The sequence below is a fragment of the Eretmochelys imbricata genome, chromosome 7 (genome assembly GCF_965152235.1).
Source record: "Eretmochelys imbricata isolate rEreImb1 chromosome 7, rEreImb1.hap1, whole genome shotgun sequence".
Lineage (NCBI taxonomy): Eukaryota > Metazoa > Chordata > Testudines > Cheloniidae > Eretmochelys > Eretmochelys imbricata.
Genome location: NC_135578.1, coordinates 13513713 through 13536163, shown reverse-complemented (window position 1 = coordinate 13536163; position 22451 = coordinate 13513713). Strand labels below are relative to the sequence as shown.

At 39.3% G+C, this 22451-nt stretch overlaps 1 protein-coding gene across 1 annotated transcript in view; it reads right to left on the bottom strand.

The window, feature by feature from the left end:
- Positions 1 to 22451, bottom strand: part of LOC144267328 (contactin-6-like) — a 139169-nt gene that overhangs the window by 32780 nt on the left and 83938 nt on the right. The window contains exon 11 of the mRNA XM_077821198.1: positions 2380 to 2507. Within this exon, the coding sequence (XP_077677324.1) occupies positions 2380 to 2507 (128 nt within the window). The remainder of the gene's footprint in view (positions 1 to 2379; positions 2508 to 22451) is intronic.

Genomic DNA, 22451 nt, shown 5'->3' with positions numbered 1-22451 from the left:
CAGCACCAGTCACAAGCATCCTACTACTGAGATGAGGAAGTATCTTTATGAGCTGCTAGCAAGAGTACATTATTAACAATTAGGAGGCTCAGCTATGAAATGGAGGACAAGATACAGTTAGGCTTGTCTAAATTGCTATGTCAGCCTTCAGTGCAGTTGCACTAGTGAAAATGCTTAATATAGACATGATTTACATTGATGCAGTGCAATTTGCCTGTGTTTTTTTAAAAAAAAGTAATACTGTTAAAGGCAAAGGTAAAATGCACCATTGTCAATCACAGATGCACTCAGGGCTTGCAGATGAAGTCCCAGTGTAGACAAGGCCTTAGTCAGTGTATCACATTCACAACAGAGAGAAAAAGGTCATACAAGCATAATACACTTTAACATGCTTCCCAGAACAGCAGTAGGAAGTCAGAGACATTTAAGTTGACAATCACAAAGAGATATTATAGCTACAAAATGGTCAATCCTCCCTTTTAGCTTCTCATGAAGGGTGAAATTCCCCCTTCCACTACAAACCTAGAACCCTGTTTTAATAAGGTAAGAGGTGCATAGGATGACCTGGCATGTTGCACAGGGGTGAATGTAACCCTTTCCTATGATGAAAACTTCTTTGTTTTTTATTCTGTTAAGGTTCCCACCCTTTGTGACTAAGCATTCTATGTAGTATATAAAGAGATCTGGGTACTTAGAGTTAAAAAAAAAAAAAAAAAAAAAAAACCTGTTCCTCTCTTTCTCACAAATCCTTTAGGATAGGGAAGGAGGGAGCAATTGTATGGGGCTCTTGAGCTCAGGGAGTCCCCGAAATATCCGTATCATCTGTGTAAATAAAGTGAAATGGGAAAACATCAGGTCCCAGAGAACATGATGTACCGGAGCCTCAAAATTTCCCTCAATGGGCCTGTAGGTAGGCAATTACCTGTAAACAGCCCCTTTAGAAAAAATTAGGTATGGCTCATAGGTAGCAGCAATTACTATGTTGACTCCATAACACTTTCAATGACCATTCAGATTCTGGAAAACTTCTTTTCATATGTTAGCCTGGTGGGTGCATTTTGACATATCCCATCAGGTTACTTCAGTCACATTCTCTTAGAACGCTTCAGACTGGATTTGTCAGAATGCAACCTGACTAGGACAAGTCCATAGTGATGTCTCACAAAGTGACATCAAGTCAATTTCTTTCAAAGAAGAGGATTAGAAGTTCAACTAATATGCAGTTTGAAATAAAAAATTAACAAGAGAAGAAGGTGTTTTTTCCTTCACTAAAATGACTTGCTTGGTGATGTGAACATTTCTGGTTAGCTGGCAGCTCAGATTACTCCCCCGAGAAGCAGATATTTTTAGCTGTTGGAGCAGGCAGTGAAATCTCACAAATGAACCTGGGAGGTTAAGGCGTTAAAATTCAGGAAAGTAACGAGCAGCGAAGTGTAGGAGATATCATAACTGCTCCTTGTGTTCTTTGGGAGTGTGTGTGTGTGTGTAGGCGGGGAGCATTTTAATATTAAGAATAGGAAACTGTCTGAAGGGCCTGAGACCACTCCTCTTTTTTAGTGTCATGTGCCAAGGTGGTTAACCACAATTGCGATAGGGGGAAGCAGCTTCTTAGAGATTCTGTGTTTTACTGGAGTGATTTTTTTATTCAGCTTCTAAACCAGTCTTTTTTTAAATAGAAACATTAAAACAAAAACAAAAATAATGAAACAATCCAGTTTCCAGACTAATTCACTAAATATCTTTTCCTTAATTTATAGTGGCAGAAATAATCTTTTGTAGCCTGAGATCCAACGTAAGCTATAAATGAGCAGCATTGATTCAACCCATTGTACATAGTGGAGAACAGAAAGGTGTTCAGAGGCCCACAGCCACTATATTTCAAGTTTCTGGTACTTAGCTTGCAAGCTCTTTGTGGCAGGGACTGTCTTTTCGTTCTGTGTTTGTACTGCACCTAGCACAATGGGGTCTTGGTCCAGGACAAGGGCTCCTAAGTGCTACTATGATACAAATAATAAATGATGACTGCTATATATTTGATATAAGTAATCGACTGCCAGATTTCTGTTATTTTATCAATGTTTTTCTTAGAAGTAGTGATTTAAAAATGATATTGATAACCCAGAGGGCCCTGGTGAAAGAATAAGGCTTTATTGTCCATGTCCTCTAAGAATGATACTAAAGCATAGTCACTACCTGTGGATAGGCCAGGCATTTTAACAGTTGCTGCAGCCATCTGGTAGCTCTGTTTCAGTGTAAAGATTTAGTTGAAACCCTGCATCATAACAGTATTATTATGATCTTTGACATCCCAGTATGTTTCATCAAATATGTATGTACATTTCCAATATTCATAAAGCACAAATGAAGACAATAAAATACCTTTCACAATCAGGGTTCCTGAATTCCTGGCAACTCCAAATTGATTCACTGCTATACAAGTGTACACTCCTGCATCTGCTTTGGTAATATTATATATCTTGAGACAGCCATCCTCTAGCATAAAGATCCTAAAAAATATACAGATAGATAGATAAACTTAACAGGATATTGTGCCAACTTCCTGTACAGGAACTGTAATAAAAGTAACATTGCATGGCTAATATTTAGGTACTATTATGATGATTATACTTTCCTACAGCAAACTAAATGTATTCTTCACCTCCATCTATTAACTATCAACATATAAGGAACATAAAAGTGACATACCAGAATTGACCATCAATCCATCTAGTCCAATTTTCGATGTCCTTCTGTGTTCAATGTTGGATGTTTCAGAAGAAGAAATAAAACCCCAATAATGCAGCTAATTATGCTATATTATACTAGAGGGGATTTTTTTCCCCTGATCCTAGATGCTAAGCCGCTTACGATGTGAAACATGAGGACTGACGGCCTGTGTAATTTTGTCAGTTTTATGAAAAGTTGTTACCAGTCTAGATGAGAGCCTGAAACACCATCTCACAGACAATGAAAACATAAAATACACAGCTTTGTTATATTGCTCTAAGAAATCACCTTATTAGTGACTATGGTTTACCTTGCTTGGTTATGCACTGATTTGTGAGTATTGACTAGTTTATACTGACTAATATTATGAGAAACTCAAAGATAATGGTGAGATATGTGGAAAGAAAGTTGGAGAAATAGATGCCAGATGAAAGCAGTGATGGTATATCAGAACGGTCTCAAGCAATGTAAACTCCAATTCCTGCATTTTATGTTTCAAATTTTTCACTGATTTTTACCTCTTTGAGTCAATGTGGCATTTCAGAGTATAATCAAGTGCACATTTTGGCCTAAGTTCTTGCTAGTTAAACTTTTAGGGGGCTTGAGCAAGGACTCAACATTGTGTTACCTCCTAGATGATGAATATGGACAGATAACTGTTCTGGGCCAAGGTGTTCAAAACACCGCAGGCCGGCAGAGGTACTCTGGAAAACGAGACCCACAAGCAGCTAAGCAGTGAGTTATTGGCTTTATTGAAGGTTAGTGACACACCAGCAACGGCGACTCCAAGCGTTGCTGTCACGGAGGAGGAGAACCCAGCACACCAGAGCTTTGTCTGGGACGGAGTCCAACGAAGGGGCAACCAGCGAGCCATAATAAGCAGTACACAGAAACAGCTCATGAATATATAATTAGGTACTTTCCTAAGGGGGCTTTCCGCTACTTGGCAATGGGCCATACAAGGCAGACAAAACCAGTCTAAAACCGGTTAGAGTTGGTTCTCCATGTCCTACAGTGACCGGGCTGCCTCGAGAAAGCGGAAGTTCCCTAGCTAGGCCATAACAAAGTCTTCCGCAGTCCCTTACAATAACACTATTTTGCTGTGTCATTTTATAGACATACACACAATATGCAACCATCCAGAAGTGGGAAAATTTAATTTCAAATCTGAGTTAAATGGAGCAATAAATACTGGAAATAAAAATTGAGGAAATTTTCTGGCAGGGAGGAAGATATAAATCTGATATAAAAAACACATTTTACATTAAAAAAAAAAAGTAAGCCGCACAGCCAGGGTTTTCAATGTTTACAACATAAATTTAGATGATTTAACATTTACATTATTAAAGCAAATGAACAACAACTAGAGCGCAACAGGAAGTTGGCGGTAATATCAAATACATTAAACATATACAAAATATTATTGTATCTTGTATTCCTACATATATTTATATCATTGTGTTTATCTGCATAACATACCATGCTCTATGTTCTACTCTGTTACATGGCTACACTTCTAATTTACTTTATGTAGTTGAGAGCCGTTCTGTGTAACTGAATACGGAATCTGGCCCAAGTTTTGATGAAGTACAAATAACAATTAATTCATCTTGTAGCATCACCACACTCTCTGATTTGCGTGGAGCTAGAGACATGATTAAGACTGTGTTCAACTAGCTATCCAATGAAAGGGAGCTCTCACACCTGTGTTTAGTGTGCTGGGTGATCAGCTGTGAGTATAAAAGTTAGACCTGTGTGGCTATGGAGGAGGAAGGCTTTTCTGTCTGCCACTATTGCTGAATCAGCAGGATGCTTTCATATATCCTAGAACTGATTAAACTTACCTTCAGGTCTACATTTTCACCAGGTATAGTTCATGTTGTTTATTCTCGCACTGTTCATCTCCTAAAAATGTGAATTTTTTTTGTGGGGGGAGGCAGAAAAGAGGTCCAAATTCTCTGCTAGTGTAAATCGATCACAACTCCACTGAAATCCGGGAAGGGAGGGATTTTCCAAGGTCCCTAATTGAATTAGGAGTCCAAGTCCCACTCCTACATCACGTAAGTGCTTTAGAAAATGCCATCCATAAATTATACTATACTCAACCTAGTGAACAAAGAAGGACAATGCTAAATCAGCCTAATCTCCCCATGCCACACTGAGGAACTTTGTAGCTAAAATGGGACCTAATCCTTTTGGAAGCCTGATAGAGGAATGACCCCATTTATTTACTGCTAAGTTGTCACTAGCCCGAGTATAGCCATACTGGGGAGAAAGACATGGCTGCATTCAGATCTTACATCAGTTCAGGGTCTTTAACACCAGTGCTGCCCTCTGTGAGACAGCGGGCATCTATTCTTCTCCCTGCCTCGCTTCCAGTGTTGACCAGTAAGTCATTTCCCTCCCCCTTTTCCCTGTCCCTGACAAGAGGAAATCATGGAAGGCATTGTGACTGTGTTCTTTCCAGGGCTACTCTAGGCGGTGCTGTAGTTTGTGCACTGTCCATTGTGCAGGGCTATGCCTCAGGCCACACTAGCCCATAGTAAGTATTGATGAAAAGGTTACTACATTCTCAAGTCTTTGGATGCCAACACAATCACTGATACACAGCAAAGCCAGGGACTGAAAATATTCCCTTTGAAAAAGCAACCAATGTTCTGTGCATCTGCCTTGTTATTCCCTATACACAATGTAATTTTATACAGTAATTTTGATTGCCCCTCAATGCCAAAGTATTTGACAAATGTGACATTTGTTAAAAGCAATATGGGCTCTTTTTACAGCACAGCTTGAGTGTCTTCGCTTACAAACTGGGTCAAATGACATCCCTCAGGTTTCATCTTTGATATAGCCAACAGGGTTTGGCCCTAAATTGGCAAGACTTTCATTCTCTCTGCTGCAAGCTTCTCTAGCATTTAAAATGGGTCTACGCCACAGCTGCAGATAACAGCCATTAGAAAATACGGGTGACAAAATAGATTGAGGTGACTAATAAGCAAAGACTATTCATTCTGTATAGTGAAAATCAAAGAATGTTTCACCTGTGGATCACCAGATGGTCACACACTGTATGCCTGAGTTATAACTCAGACTGAGCAGGAGGTCGAGTTTAGAGTAATCAGATATTATGTATTTATTATGTGTGTTGTGGTAGCTCCTATGAGCTCCAGTCATGGACCACTGTGCTAGGTGCTGTGCAAATATAAAACAAAACGATAGTCCAAAGAGCATATGAGCTAATGAAATAAAGATATAAATGAATACCTACTGACAGAAAGATCAACTGCTTGGCTATATATAGGATCTTTGCATGCACCAGAGCTGTTCAGCACTTTGTATATCAGGGATTGGGAAGTCAAAGGTGGCTTTCTGTTACCCCACTTGTAGGTCAGCAGAGTTCACTTCAGTTCCTAGTGTAATTTACAGCTCTTCTAAATCACGCCAGGTTGTAATAATGGCCCCCAGATGCCATTATGTGAGCAGGTAGCAACAGAGCACATTGTGTTGTGAGGAGGTGGTATGAGGAACATGTGTAGATCTGGCTACACCACTCTGCATAAGCAGAGCATACCCCATGCCACGGCATTCCCCTATATAAGGCCGTTTTACATTCCCTTTGTACTGCCAAAGCAGTGTAAAGCAATCTGATAGGGAACTCTAGAATGCACTGACACTTCTACTTGGGTTTATTCATCAGTGCTTAATTTGTGCCAGGGCTGAGCCCCGGCACCTCTGGGCTTGCTGCATCAGTTATGAATGTAAAAAAATTGCTTGACTCCCAGCACCGAATTGCTTGAGCCCAGAGACCTCTTTGATTACAAATTAAGCACTCCTATTCATTTACAATAGATGTGTTCCATACACACAGAATGCTACAAAACAGTCCTCAGCATCCTGCCAACCTTTATTCTAATTAAAGTGTGTTTCGGAACATTACATGGGGACTTCTCACAGGTACTGCAAAAGGTGTAAAGATTTCATTATTAAGACATTCAACACCACATTCTGCCAAAGTGACTGGAGATTGAAACTCACTCTAATGGAAAATTCCTCAAATTTATGAAGTTGATCCAGCTCAGAGAGAAAGATTACTGCTGATGGTTCATTCCTGAATTTAGCTGTGCAAACTGAGATATCTTTCTATATTCTCTTCTAGAAATCTAGGCCTCCATGGGGTTGAGCACAATATTATGCATATTATGCATGACATCTTGGCTACACACATGTTTATCCATTAGGATTGCTCACTGTCCACTCAGATGTTGGTCAGATAATCCTTGACCGAGAGAATCGCTGCTGATACACAAATATTTAAATAATCAGCCAGTCTGAAACTGGACATGCTTTCTCTACTGAACAAAATATATGCTGGCAAAGAGAAACTGTGACAAAAGCTAATGGAAGTTTGAGAGTGGTTTTAGAATTTGAAGTCACATACCTAAAAATTAGGAAGCTGGCAGTAAATGCGGGACATAGGCACAATTATTTCAAAGGGTAATGAACACATAATTAGTTAAAAGGAAAGGCAGTTAAAACAAAGAGTATGAGTTTGTTTCTGGAGAAGGATGGGGATACAGAGCATGGCAGAAAATTTAAATACATCCCGAAAAATAAGGGGGTGAAATCTTGGATTTCACTCAGAGGATTGGGCTGGTTGGCCTGTTTCTTGTATTTTTCAGTATGTTTTTTTATATAGTGAAATTGTGGGCCTGATCCAAAGCTCATTCAAGATAATGGGAATCTTTCCACTTATTTCAATTGGCTTTGGATCAAGCTCCCGCAGCAAATGATTAGCAAGAAAAGAAGCTGTGAAAAGTGACCCCATTTTGCTTTGTGAAATGCTTACTATAAAACTAACTTTTCACAAGGTTTGGACAGAATGAAGCTTGGTAATAATAATTCTTGTTTACATCAAAAGTCAAGGTAATTCCAAGTAGTTGAACAAGATACTAATGTGCATTAATATTTAAAGTTCGTTCTAACACAAGTAACCACGGGATACATTTTCTCCTCCAAGAAAGTCAGTATTTGCCAGCAAATAAACTACCATGTGTCAAAGGACAAAATGAATAAAAGTTAAGGTGAATCTGTTGAAAGCATCTCCATTAAGAGATGTCATGAGACAAGAGGTCAATGGGCTTTTCAAAGATATAATTGCTTTTCTATTTGAGGCCCTATGTCAGCAAGTTACTTGAGCGCGTGCCTAACTCTGAGCATGAACTAGTCTCAGTGAAGTCAATGGAAAGGCTCACTGGCTTAAAGGTAGTCATGTGCTTACTATTTTAATCTGGGTCTGAGCTGTGCTACTGTAGTGTAGGTGAATGACACAAATAGGTGACCATTCCGTGTGGAAATGAAGCAATGAATGAAAATCCTGCTTTATAAACACATAAAATAGACACACACCCACTACAGACTTGAATTAATCCATTATTTCTAGAATTATTGCTTCATCTATGAGATAAACATAATATAAAGTCCTATCTCTATAACTGGAGTCCTTAGCTCTGGATGCCTATGACTTTACACTACAAAAGAAAATAAAAAGGACTCTGTAAATTTTCACCTGAGTCCAAATTTTCTTAATGGTCTCCGGTAATAAAAATGGTTTGCCACTTTTGTGCAGGAGACACAAGTCTGAGCAGCACCAAAAATGTTCATTAAAAGTAAAGTAAAAGCTTAAGAAATCAAGCCTCACCTAAGTAAAAGCTTAAGAATTCAAGCAGAGACGATACGTGCAACTTTTAATTAACTGTGCCAAACAAATCATCTCCCAAAGTGATATCTCCTGTGAACAAAAGATTGTTGACAGCTATTTCTCTTGATCTTGAGAGCATGAAAGAATGACATGTATTTAACAAGGCTGATAGAAAATAAAAGCTGGAAGAGGTAGCAGATGTTAACACATTAGATTTTAAACTGTGGCAGAGGTAATGTGTACCCTGCTAAATTATTCAAGGCAAGTTGTGCACTGCTATGTCATTCATTTTACCTATTTACAAACTTGCATCCCTGCTTCACCATTGCTGTACTTCAGTACACCACCAGTCTAATGCCATTGAAATCATTAGTTACACAGGTGTAAAGTTTGACTAACGCTATAGTGAATCAGAGCCAAAGGTCCAAGTCCTACAGTCTTTACTGTAGCCAATGGGTCTTTTTTCCTTATTAAAGGCTGCAGAATCACAGCCTTTTGATTATAAAAATTGGTGTTGATTTAAATTTACAGCAATTAGGACAATGAGGGAGAGAATTTTTTAAACATTAGATCTGAAATTTTGTGTCCAATTTGTATGCACAATTAGCACAAGTGAATGCACAAGTCTGACAATTGCATGCACAAAGAGGTCTGACTTAAGGAATAGGCACACTAGGCGTATGACTAGGGACTACAGAACTGGAATTATATGATTAGAATGGAATCTCTGCTTTCATTTTGGGGAGAAGTAATTTCTAGTCCGCAGGCATGTGATGAAAAGCTTTAAACTGTGAATCAATCATAATCAACCCAGCAACATCTGCCTGAGTCTGCAGACAGGCTGGAACAACAGTTGAGACTGGTGTGCACAATCCCATGCATTTCAATAGATTGTTAACCCCAAGACCAACTACTCTGCTCTGTCTTACCAACATCACCCAAATAGAGGACCCTGTGTGGGAGGAGGGTGCAACAGAGTCAGCACATCCATCCAAGCCCATCAACCCTAGCTGCTGAGATAAGTATGAGGGAAGAGTATCCTTGTAGTCACTCTCTGTGGACAGAAAGTGCCCCCTTTACTATCATTACTCCAAGGGGGTTTGGGGTGACGTTGCTGGGAGAAAACTACGCAGGGACCCATGTTGTGGTGTGCCAATAGGCCTAAATTGGTTTAATCCAGCCCTATGCACAAAGTTAGCCATTTGTCAATTTGTTAGCCATTTGTGAATTTAATTATCTGAATTGCATATACAATCAGGGTAACTACATTTACCAATTAGGCCAGGAGACCAGATTTTTAAAAATAGGAGCCTAAAGGTAGGCTGAGAAATCCATATTTAGGCACCCAAATTAATAGCCTCATTTTCAAAATTCAGGTGAATATATTCAGAAGTCAAATGAGAGAGGGACTGGATTACAGTGATTTGGATAAGTATAACAGAAAACAAGAGAAAAATAGAAAAGTGGGCCAGATTCTCAAGTAACTTCGCTAAAGTCAGTCAAATTACACTTTTGAAGGTTTCATTTAGAGTTAAATTTAGCTAAGTGTATGAATTGTGCCTCATGACAACTTTGGTTTTAGTTAAAAGGTTCTACTGACTTCCATCTTAGATCCAGTTGTTTATATTATATGTTAATGATCTTTGTACCTGTTTATCCCATACAGAGTATTCATTTGTATGCTAATAGTATTGCTATTTAATAAACTATGTTTAAAAGAAGACTTTCTTTATCTGCAGGCTGATATTAATGAGCTTCGAAATCAAATGGCACAATTAACTGCAAACAAAATAAATACCATTAAAACCAGTGTTTACTATTTGGATCAAAACAAAGTTACAATATCTAACTGAACAGGGTTATTAAAATATTTAAATAAAGAATATTATAAAGCAATCATAATAAGCGATAACACAGCATTGTTCCTTGCTAATTAAAAAGCAAGGTCTCTTATTTTTACTATTTTTTCACATAACCTGGGGTGTAGGATCTATGTACAATTTGTGAAGACAAATATTTCTTTTATGCAAATATAGACAGACATCTGAATTGAGTTTTACTGAATGATAAAGCTTCAAGGCAAAATGCAATATGGTGAGGAAACTAAGTTTCCATAAAAGATAAGTTAGTAGAGTCCCCCATTTCATCATACAGAAGAACCAAACACAACCCATAAGGTCATTTGTGCAGTGACCTGATTTAATTTTTTCTAAGAAAAAAAAAAGTATAGTGGGGTCCATTGTTAACCAGCAACTCACTGTTCAGTACAAAATACATATGACACAAAGCACCCCGATACATCTGGATAAATCACAGAATCATCAAAAAGTAGGACTGGAAGGGACTTCAGTAGGTCATCTAGTCCAGTCCCCTGCACTGAGGCAGGACTAAGTATCATCTGGAGCATCTCTGACAGGTGTTTGTTTAACCGGTTCTTAAAAATGTCCAATGATGGAGATTCCACAACCTCCCTAGGTAATTTGTTCCAGTGCTTAACCACCCTGACAGTTAGGCAATATTTCCTAATGTGTAGCCTAAATCTCCCTAGCTGCAATTTAAGCCCATTACTTCCTCAGTGGTTAAGGAGAATAATTCATCACCCTCCTCTTTATAACAACCGTTTATATATTTGAAGACTCGTTATCCTGTCTCCCCTCAGTCTTCCCTTCTTCAGATTAAAAAAACACATTTTTTCAAACTTTTCTCACAGGTCATGTTTTCTAGACCTTTCATCTTTTTTGGGGGCTCTCCTCTGGACTTTCTCCAATTTGTCCACATCTTTCTCAATCTGTGGTGCCCAGAACTGGACACAATACTCCAGCTGCGTCCTTAACAGTGCTAAGTGGAATAGAAGAATTATTTCTTGTGTCTTGCTTACAAAACTCCTACTAATACATCCAGGATGATGTCACTTGCTGGAGGATTCTCTGTTCTTTGAAGTCTTTAAACCATGATTTGAGGACTTCAATAGCTCAGACATAGGTGAGACGTTTATCGCAGGAGTGGGTGGGTGAGATTCTGTGGCCTGCATTGTGCAGGAGGTCAAACTACATGATCATAATGGTCCCTTCTGACCTTAATATCTATGAATCTATGTTTGCTCTTTTTTTTAAATTTTGATTTATGGACTCATATTTAGTTTGCGATACATTATAACCCTCCAAAATCTTTTTCTGAAGTACTCTTTCCTAGACAGAGATTTTCTATTTTGTATTTGTGCAATTGATTATTCCTTCCTAAGTGTATTACTTTGCATTTCTCCTTATTGAATTTCTGTCTATTTATTTCAGACCATTTCTTCAGTTTGTCAAGATCATTTTGAATTCTAATCCTGTCCTCCAAAGCACTTGCACCCCCTCTTAGCTTGGTATTGTCTGCAATCTTTATAAGTGTATGCTCTGTGTCATTATCCAAATCATATTGAGGATATTGAGAAGAAATGGACCCAGGATGGATCCCTGTGGAACCCTACTCAATATGCCCTTCCAGCTTGACTGTCAACCATTGATATCAGCTCTCTGAGTATGATTTTACAACCAGCTGTACACCCCTCATAATAGGTTAATTTAGGCTATATTTCCTTGGGTTTGCTTTCCTCTGAGACGGTCTTGTAAGCCTTACTAAATTCAAGATATATCACATCTACTGCTTCCCCCCTCTCCACAATGCTTGTTACTCTGCCCCACTCCTAATACCAATTTCCTCTCTTTATGTCTGCCCCAGCTCCTCCCCTATCTGGGATTCATCAGCAAGTAGGCCTTATCAGCCATGACTCTCCTTGAGGTGCACCCTGTCACAGGGTTAGTTGGCCCTTTCCACTTGGTCAGTCCTTGTGTAGCGTAGACATCCCATCACCATACCACACAAATAACTGGTTTAAAGGCCACTGGCTGAAACTCCATTAAAGGCTTAAGTCAGCCTGAATAAAACCATTACTCAGCATCCCCAAATTCCTGTTGTCTCCCACCCCATTAATATTGGCTATCTATAGCATATCCTCACCCCCAATCCACTGCTCTAAACCGCAACTCCCCGTCCTGGTCTTTCCCAAAGGGGAAAACTGGGCTCCATGTGAGCTCAGACTATGTACACTATATACTCTGCCCCACAGTTCAGACTATGGAGTTGTCAATAACTGTGTGAACCAAAGTGCTCTGATGTAATTCCAGCATGGGGATACTGTGGGTGTGAAATAAGTTTTCTAGTTCACTTTAATGTAGTCCTATTAGAAGATGACTAAGTAATGCGAACTAAGAACCTTTGTGTTTGCACACGCCACATCCACATGGAGGAGTTACAGCTCAATACTTTGCTGAGCATTGATATTCACACTCCTGTAGTCCCAACTGCAGGACCAGCTCTCAGTATTAAGTCTCATCCACACTAGTTATGTCCCCACTTTCTGTCTAGCCCCACCCTATCTTCTCATTCCAAGAGAAGACTATGAAAGTGTTCCAGGGTACTTGCCCAACCTCAAAGTTGAGACAATATGTACAATACTTAGCTCCTCGGGTGTCTGTGAAGGATCAAATTACCCAAACTACAAATGGAGATAACATTCCATCCTACAAATGAAAAATAACTAGCCAGCCTGCTCAAAGAAAAATCAATAAATATAGAAACCACGAGCAATTCCTGCAAAAGTACACCAAGGAAGCCAACTCCTGTTCCCCCTTCTCTCCCCCCCCCTCCCCACACACATACTCACTCCTTTTTCAGGCAATCTGTGTAGGAAGAAAAAAATACTCCCAACTACAAATTTAGCAATCAATATTACGCAGCATAGCTAATCAAGGACCAATTCAAGTGTCACCAACCTGTTCAGTACCACCCACCCAGCTGACTGCCACCTTATTGAAAGCTGCAGCTACAGTGAGAAGGTTACCTTCTATTAGCACAAGGGAGGAGGAATAATCCTCCCACGCTGTCAACAGTCATACACCAAAACTCATAGTCTGGCCAAGAGAGGTCGAAGGCTTCTTCAGTATGGTTCTGCCATGTGAAGGGGACACAGTGAAACATAGTCCTTACAGACCTGGGAACCTGAGCCAAGAGTCCACAGTAGGAAGAAATATAATATAGCTTTCTACTGAGAGGGAAAGAATCGGCTTCTACTGGTTGTTGAATTCTATAGTGAAAGTAGAAGTGTAAATGTCAAATATAATTGTCAGAAGGATAGCCTGCCAATTTCCCCTATTTGCTAGTAAGTCCTGCTGTTTTTGAAAGACATTAACAATGCAGGAGCTCCAGAGAAAATCTCACCCTCTGACAAAGTGCCTACACAGCTATTATTGGATCTAATTCCACCACTGATCACTGTTTTTCATGATGTTTCAGGCATTATTATGAGTTCAGATACTGCCACTGGTAAGACCAAACTCAGTCCTGATGTAAAGTTAGACCATTAATACAGGACTTAAGTGGGATTTAAATGGTGAAGTGAGCCTTTGTGTGGGAGTGAATTCACTCCCAGAGAGATTCTTCCTTCCTCCAGGACATACTTAGAGTCAATATAAAATCAAAACCGTTGCTGTCTCACAAATATTCCATATTTACTGTCTGTACAACCAGCAAGTAACATTTATCCACACCTCAGACGTAAAAGGCCTGATTTGCAGTCCCTGGACACTTACTGTCATGAGCACTTTGTCTACAAACACACACAGTCAACTGCATGTGTAATTTGGTGCACTAATATCTGTTCATGCAGTTGAAAGATTCCAACACCCGAATAATGAAATATTTATAATGAAATCACACTGGTCAAAATGGAATTTGTGAATGAAAATTGTAGCATCCCTAACAATGGGAGAGGGACAGAGGATGAGAGGCAAACATGCAGGTCTGCATTTCTCTCTTATGAAGAACTCCTTGTTGCCATCAGTCTTCCTGCCTGATTTCAACATTTGACTCTTTCTTTCTTCCTCTCCTCACAATTTCCCACACTCATCCTTGTGATTTCAGATTGGTACTGATGACTCATCCAACCCTTAGCTGTACACCAGACCCTTGCCCTCACTTCTTCATTTGACCTGCAGCTCTGGTTCAATGCTCCGACTCCAACAGGGCCATTAACTTGATTTGGTCTCCCACCAAGCATTGCTCTTTCTCTGATCTTTCTGTTGCTGAATTCCCCATCTCTGACCAGCACCTAGCCTCTTTCAGCATCATTTATCAGCCCCACACTCATGCCCTGCCATGAAGCCTTTCCATGACTTCCAACCCACCAGAAACAATGACTTCTCATCAGTTGTTCAGCCCCCTATTCCGTGCCCTCTCTTCCCTTTCTTTGATTGATATGATTGCCAATTATCTTCATTCCTCACTTTCCTTCATTTTTTCCCCTCTCTCTCATCACAAATTAAGCCCTGCCAACCCCCAGCCCTGGCTCACCCCCAACATCTGCTTCCTCAGCTCCTGCTCTCACGCTGCAGAGCATCTCTGCTAGCAATCCCATGACAGGGCTGATTTCTTCCACTTCAGATTTGTTCTTTCCTCATTTAGTTCTACCTTCTTGCTAGCTAAACAATTCTACGTCTCCAACTTAACAGAATCCCCCACCCGCAATCTCAGCTGACTATTCGCAGCATTTGACTCACCCCTCAACCTGCCCCCAACTTATGCCTTCACTTCTCTCTCTGCACAGGATCTCAGTGACTTCTTCTGAAAGAAAACTTGACAAAATCTGATATGACCTCCCCTCAGGCTTCCCTTCCTTCCCTCTTTCCCTCTGACAACTTTTATTGTTATTATTTTTATTACCGTATCACCTAACAGCCCCAATCATGGACCAGGACAACATTGTGCTAGGCACTGCACAAACTCAGAACAAACACACAGTCCTTGCCCAACGTAGCTTGCAATTTGTGCATAAGGCAAGATAAAACACATGGATACAGACAGACCACTGAATACAAGGAAACAAGGAGACAATATTGGTGATAGGCAGTGGTCATAAAACTCCAGCAGCCTAATTATTGTCACGTTTTTTGGAGGCATTATGGGAAGGGAGAGTTCTGAGGTAGGATTTGAAGGCGAGTAGTATATAGCTATGCAGATATTTACAGGAAGCCTCTCCCAAGCATGAGGGGCACCTATTCTTTCTACATAACATCGCTAATATATAGTCTTTCCTATCCATCCGCACAGCTAACACGCTCACCCATGCTCTTGTCATCTCATGTCTCAGTTAATTCAAGATCCTTTTTTTGGACATTAACAAATGAAATCTTTCCCCCTTGAGTCCCATACTCCATGGTTCTGCAAAGATCATTTTCCTAGCCCATTGCTTTGATCAGGTCACCCCTCTCTTTGCATCCCTCAACTGGCTCCCCCTTCTCTGTTGCATCAAACATAAGCTAACTATTTTCACTTTCAAGGCCCTTCCTGACCTATCTCCACCTACCTATCATCTCTTATTATCTTATCTCTACTTCCACCTCCAATCATCCCATGATGCAAGCCTCCATTGACCATAAACATTCACAATATTAATGCATTACCCTCCTTAAAACTCTCCTTCTCCATGATGTAGAGCTCCCAGTTATGGATTGGATTTAAAGCCCATTGAAGTCAATGGAAAGATTTTGTTTGGCTTTGGCTCATGCCCTAAATATCAATGATATTAATATTCATGAATCAAGGGCTGAGTATGAAGCTCAGAAAGAGTGACCGGGGGGGCTCATCAATGACACTCACAGGATTTGAGCTTGTTACAACTCTATATGAAATGGTAAGAGTGGCAGATTGTTTGGGACATTTTCAGCAGGTGCTGCGTCCCCCTTGGTATAGCTCACCTTAACAAGGCTCCCAGCAGCTAAATCGGAACTTTTTTACAAAGACAACACACAGAAGGTAAATTGTAACGTGTCAATTATTATGCAGGTTGTCAGTCTTCCTTAAGCATGAGAACATATGGTTCATTTGCCTATTTGACGCTCGCACTAGCTGCTGTACTAAACACGTTACGTTAAGAAGTAGTGATGTAAGATAAAATTAGGTTTATTGGCTTGTTCCATTATGAAGTTCTCTAAGGAGGGGGAAGGTGAAGAAAAGGCTCTTTTCCTATTGCTTTCTGTTGCACTATTGTTTTAATATCAGCAGGCTGCTAACATTTCATTGGGTCAAGTAGCTATCTGGGTGCCATTCTGCATTCTCATTAAGTTTCAGTGCAGTGGTTTCAGATGGAAAGAGCAGCAAAGGAAGAAAGGGAAACAATGAAACACAAGTGATAGGATAAGAAAAAAAGGAGGATCTTCCCTTTTCTTTTCCTATCCCTGCTCATTCTTCTCCTATTATCAACAAATATTTCTGTTCTATATTTGCGGGGGGAGGAATTAATGATTTAGTCATATCGTACAAAAACACTTTTTTTCTGTTTATAGGATCTCAGCAGGGTGTTAAATAGCAGCTACTAATGTTAGTCATTTTTAAATCAGCAGGTTCAGATAACTTGAATGCAAGAGTTTTAAGAGAGCTGACTGAGGAGCTCAATGTTGATTTTCATTCAACACTGGAGCACTGGAGAAATTCCAGAAGACTGGAAGAAGGGCAATGTTGTGCCAATATTTAAAAAAGAGTGAAGATGATGACTGCAGTAGTTATTGGCCTGTCAGTCTGGCACTGATGCCAGGCAAGATAATGGAGCAGCTGATATGTGATTCAATTAATAAAGAATTAAATGGTAGGCAATACAATTAATTCCAATCAACATGGAAAATAGATCTGTCAAAGTAACCTGCTATCTTTCTTTGAGGTAATAACGCTGATGTAATATACTTAGATTTCTTTAGGGAGTTTAACTTGGTATCACACGACATTTTGATTAAAGAACTACAGCAATATAAAATCAACATGGCACACATTAAATGGATTACAAGCTTGCTAACTCAGAGAACTCAAAATGTAATTGTACATGGGGAATTGTAAATGGGAGTGTGTTTCTGGTAAAGTCCTGCAGGGATTGGTTCTTGGCCCTACGTTAATTAACATTTTTATCAATGATCTAGAAAAAAACATAAAATTATTACTGATAAAGTTTGCAGATGAGACAAAAATTAGAGGCGTGGTAAATGATTGATTGATACAGAGCGATCTGGATTTCTTGGTAAAATGGGTGCAAGCAAACAATATGCCCTTTAATATGGCTAAATATAAATGTGTATATCCAGGAACAAAGAATGTGATCATACTTATTGTACAGGGGACTAAAAAGATTTGGGGCATGTGGTGGATAATCAGCTGAACATGAGTTCCCAGCGCAAAACTGTGGTCAAAAGTGCTAATGTGATCCTTAGATGTATGAATAGGGGACACCTCAAATAGGAGTAGAGAGGTAATTCTATCTCTTAATTTGGCACTGCTGCTACCATGCCAGAACGCTGTGCAGTTCTGGTGACCAGAATTTAAGATAGGTGTTGAAAAATTGGAGAAGTTTTAGAGAAGGGTAATGAGAATGATTAAATAATTAGAAAACATACATTATAGTGATAGACTTGAGGATGAAAGAGAAGTTAAGGGGTGATTTGATTACAGTCTATAAGTATCTACATGGCGAACAAATATTTTATAATGAGCTCGTCAGTCTAGCAGGGAAGTATAACAAAATCCAATGACTGGAAGTTGGAATGAAACAAATTCAGTCTGAAAATAAAGTATACATTTTTGACAGTTAGGGAAATTAATCATTGGAACTATTTACCAGGTTCATGGTGGATTCTCCATCATTGGCAATTTTTAAAACAAGATTGGATGTTTTTCTGAAAGATAAACTCTAGAAATTTTTGGGGGAAGTTTTAAGGCCTGTGTTATAGAGGAAATCAAACTAGATGACCACAATGGTTCCTTCTGGCCTTGGGATTTATGAATCTCTCTTCTCTCTCATCATCTTCACCCATTCATGAACATAAGAACGGTAATAGTTGATGAGACCAATGGTCCATCTAGCCCAGGATCCTGTCTTCTGACAGTGGCCAATGCCAGGTGCTTCAGAGGGAATTAATAGAACAGGCAATCGTTGAGTGATCCATCCCTTGTCATCCACTCCCAGCTTCTGGCAGACAGAATCTAGGGATACTCAGAGCATGGGGCTGCATCCCTGACCATCTTGGCTAATAGCCATTGACAGACCCATCCTCCATGAACTTATCTAATTCTTTTTTGAACCCTGTTATATTTGTGGCCTTAGCCTTGCCTGGAGTCTTTCTGTCTCCCTTCACCCCAGCACTCCAGGCAGAGCTAGTGCTCCTTCTACTTTGCAATCCTCCCTCTTATCTTAAGGGAAAGAGAGACTGATAAGGAAAGAAAAATGACTGAACCTAGAGACAAATCTTGGAATAATCTGAGTAATTTCCCAACATTCTTATGAAAGGACAACTTTTCAGACAACGTTTTTTGTCACAGTCTTTGGATTTGGGTGTTAGTGTCTTTGGGTCCCACATTCCTTGCTGTTAGACCAAAGGCCCTATTTCTGGAAACGCTTCTGCAAATACTTAGTTTTTCATTTGTGAGCAGACCCACTGAGTTCAATGACACTATTCAGAGGTGCAAAGTTAAGCGTGTGGAGAAGTATTTGTAGAATTGAGCCTAAAATTGTACATAATTCACAGCAAACAGGATAACAATAGAGTCATTAACAGATAAATATATTATCAAGGTCTATAAATCCCTTCTTCTTACATATTTTCCCACAAAACATCATTTGCCATCCTTCCATATAAAGAGAGAAGCCACTGCGCTCATACAGTGAACCATAGTTTTACAACTCAAATACTGATTACTGTTATCAGCATTCCCTTGAAAGAGATGTAATGATGATGTTGTCAGTTTAGCAGAGTATGTTAAATGTTTAGTGCTTTCTGCTAGAAGAAAAATCAAGGTGATTCTGCCCAGCAATCTGAGATTTTGCATGCATTTTGATATCTCAATAGATGGTTTCAGAACGAGCAATACATGGGCACCGGAAATAGGCAGGCAAATCTATATATTTGATTTCTATCAGTTCACTTGTTAGCTAAGAATAGAACTGAAGTGATTAATCAAATTTAACAGATGCGGAATCAGTTCCATTGGTTCCCTAAATCAAATTAGAATGTCATGAAGAGATAAGCTTAATCTGTATTCATGTTGATTTACAGTGATGCTGCCTAAGATATCTAAAACTGTTCTGACTGCTAATGCCAACACTTCAACTGCTCTCTTTAAAAACTAGAAGGGGAAATGAACTTTCTTCTTTACAAGTATACACACACTGATAAGATACTGGGTTAAAGGGAAGCATCAAAGCTATGAAAAATTACTACTGAAGGAGGAGCAAGGATAAAGGAGAACACACTGAAACCAGGCCCCAAAATTGAAAATACACAATCCCAAACTATTTTGTAGGTGCACATATATTCATTAAACATTTTGTTAGAAAAACCCGAAGCCACAAGTGCTGAAATACAGTGAGAATGGTTGTTCCCATGTAAAACTGTAAAGTCAGCACAGAAGGTCCCATCCCACCCCACTGGTAGCAGAGGGTGCAAGAGGCAGTGTGGTCTATTGGCTGGGTTACTAAACTAGGTGTCAGGAGCCCTGGGGGTCTATTTCTCTCTGCCACTGCTCTCATGTGTGACCTTCAGCACATCACTTTGCCTTTTCTTTGCTCCTCAAACCCTTTGTTCGATATTTCAACATTCATTTTCATCACAAATCAAAGCAAAACAGTGATATTTTGAATTATTTTTGTGGAACAGACATTTCAAAAAGGAAATGTTGAAATGGTTTGTTTCACCATTTTCAATCAAAATGAAATATTGTGATATTTTGACATTCTGAAATCAAAACATTTCATTTCCATTTATTGAACTAACCTGAAATGCCTCATTTCAAGTCAGTTCAATAATAATCTGCATTTTCCCATTGTGGTGCATTGCCTCTTGGGAGCTGTAGTTTAAGAGCCTGAAGCCTCTAATCTCCCCTGAAGGTCAGATACCCTGGCCAGACTACATCTTGCATGATGCATCTGAAATCATGTGATTCCCATGATGTACCATGCAGCTTGGTCAGAAGGGAGTCTGCATTGCATTGTATGAGATGTAATCCTCCAGGGAGCATAGTAGCCATTGGTGAACAGGAGAGAATGGGGGCCTGACCTACAAGAGACATAAAGCAATGTGCTGATAGGGAACTGCACTTTAATGTTTTCTTGAACTGATTCAAAACTAAATATTTTGAGTCAGTTAAACAAAATGAAATATTACACTTTGGGTCAATTCAACCAGACACAAAACATTTTTTTTCTCCGCAAACACACACAAAAGATATGTTTTTGGCAAAACTGAAATGTTTTGATTTTGTGGAAACTGCATTTTCCCTTGGCATATATGTTCACTGAAAATTCCTGACCAGCTCTTCTGTCTTGTCTATTTAGAGTGTCTCTTGCTCTGTGTCTGTACAGTGCTGGCACAATTGGCTCTGATTTTGGTTAGAGCCTATAGGTACTATTGTAGTACATATAAATAAAGCCTTTAGGGGCTGAGGGCTGGCCCAACATCAGTCTGGTTGAGGACACCTGGTTGAGGTGTTCCCTGAGTTGTGTAACACGCAATACTTCTGTGCTGTAGGACTGGACCTAATACTTGTAGGGTCAGGTTAAATTATGTTATCAAACATGCAGGTGGTTTACACTGTTGCTGACTATCTTGTATCTGTTCTATGAACAGTGAATTTCAGCTCTGAGGTCTCTCAACACAGCATCTTCCATGAGCCCTAAATTCATTAGAAAACCTTTGTCTTAAAATGGAAACTTATGATCCCTTTCTTCCTCCTCCATGGTATCAATGTTTGGTATTTTTTTCTAGCTAAAAAAACACCCCCAACCACAGTATCTTTCCCCTCTTCCTCAATTAGCAAAAAACAACACCCCCCTTCCAAAAGAAACCTCCAAACCACCCAAAGCATCAATAGCAAACAAAAATCTAAGGAGACATGTCTACTCATCAGATGTTATAAATATTTTAACTTTTGACATGCTGGGCCTGACCAGGGTCTGAGTCACATCACTGTAAATAAGGACCAATTGCATCAAGACCAAATGTATTATTTTAGCATAAAAATGGAGTAAATGGTGTCAATGAGAACGAGGCCCTCATACTCTCACAATATTGTGCAAGCTAGATTTTTCCAGTCACAAGGAATTGATAATATCTGTACATCAGAACACAGAACCCTGGAAGAACCCTCCTGCTTAGAAGGCTGGTGGCATAGTTCAAATGAAATACCTTGCTATAAACAGATTGAAATCCTTTACTTAATGAAACCTTCTGGGTCACTACACACCATGTTGGAAATGGGAAGATCTCTCTGAGTTTAAGACTCCAAAGGTCAGCTGTAAGATTTTAGCAATTACTGGATAATCTTTATTAGGCAGCGATAAAAGTCTGCAATGACAACATCTGTTCAGTTGTCTAAGTTTTCTTTAGATAGGTTATTAAAAGCCAGCATCTAATTCTTCTTCTAAGGATTTCCTCATATTCCTCCTCTGATAAATGGCAATAATGTGCATGGTAAATACTGAAAACCTTATATAAAATAATGGTGAAAGTCCAACAAGTATTGGAGCTTTGATTTTGGATAGATAATGTCCCTCATGTCTGTAGTGATGGAACTGGAATAAAATTTTAGCTTACAAGTCAGACTGGGAACAGATACTGTAAAATAATGCTTCCCTTTGTAGATTGCTAGACCAATTTTTTGTCCAGTTGCATTGTTTCCTAAAAAAATAAAATATCATAAATAAATCTGGAGTTTTAAAATTATGAATATTTTTATTACTGGTTATTAATGCATTGAAGCAGCTGTACAATTAATATAATCCTTTCTCTTGCCTTATTAAATGATTTCTATGCTTTACCTCAGCAGGCTTCCTGTAAGAGAAGGGGGAGTGATTTGCACATGTATGTATAAAGAAAAGGAGTACTTGTGGCACCTTAGAGACTAACCAATTTATTTAAGCATAAGCTTTCGTGAGCTACAGCTCACTTAG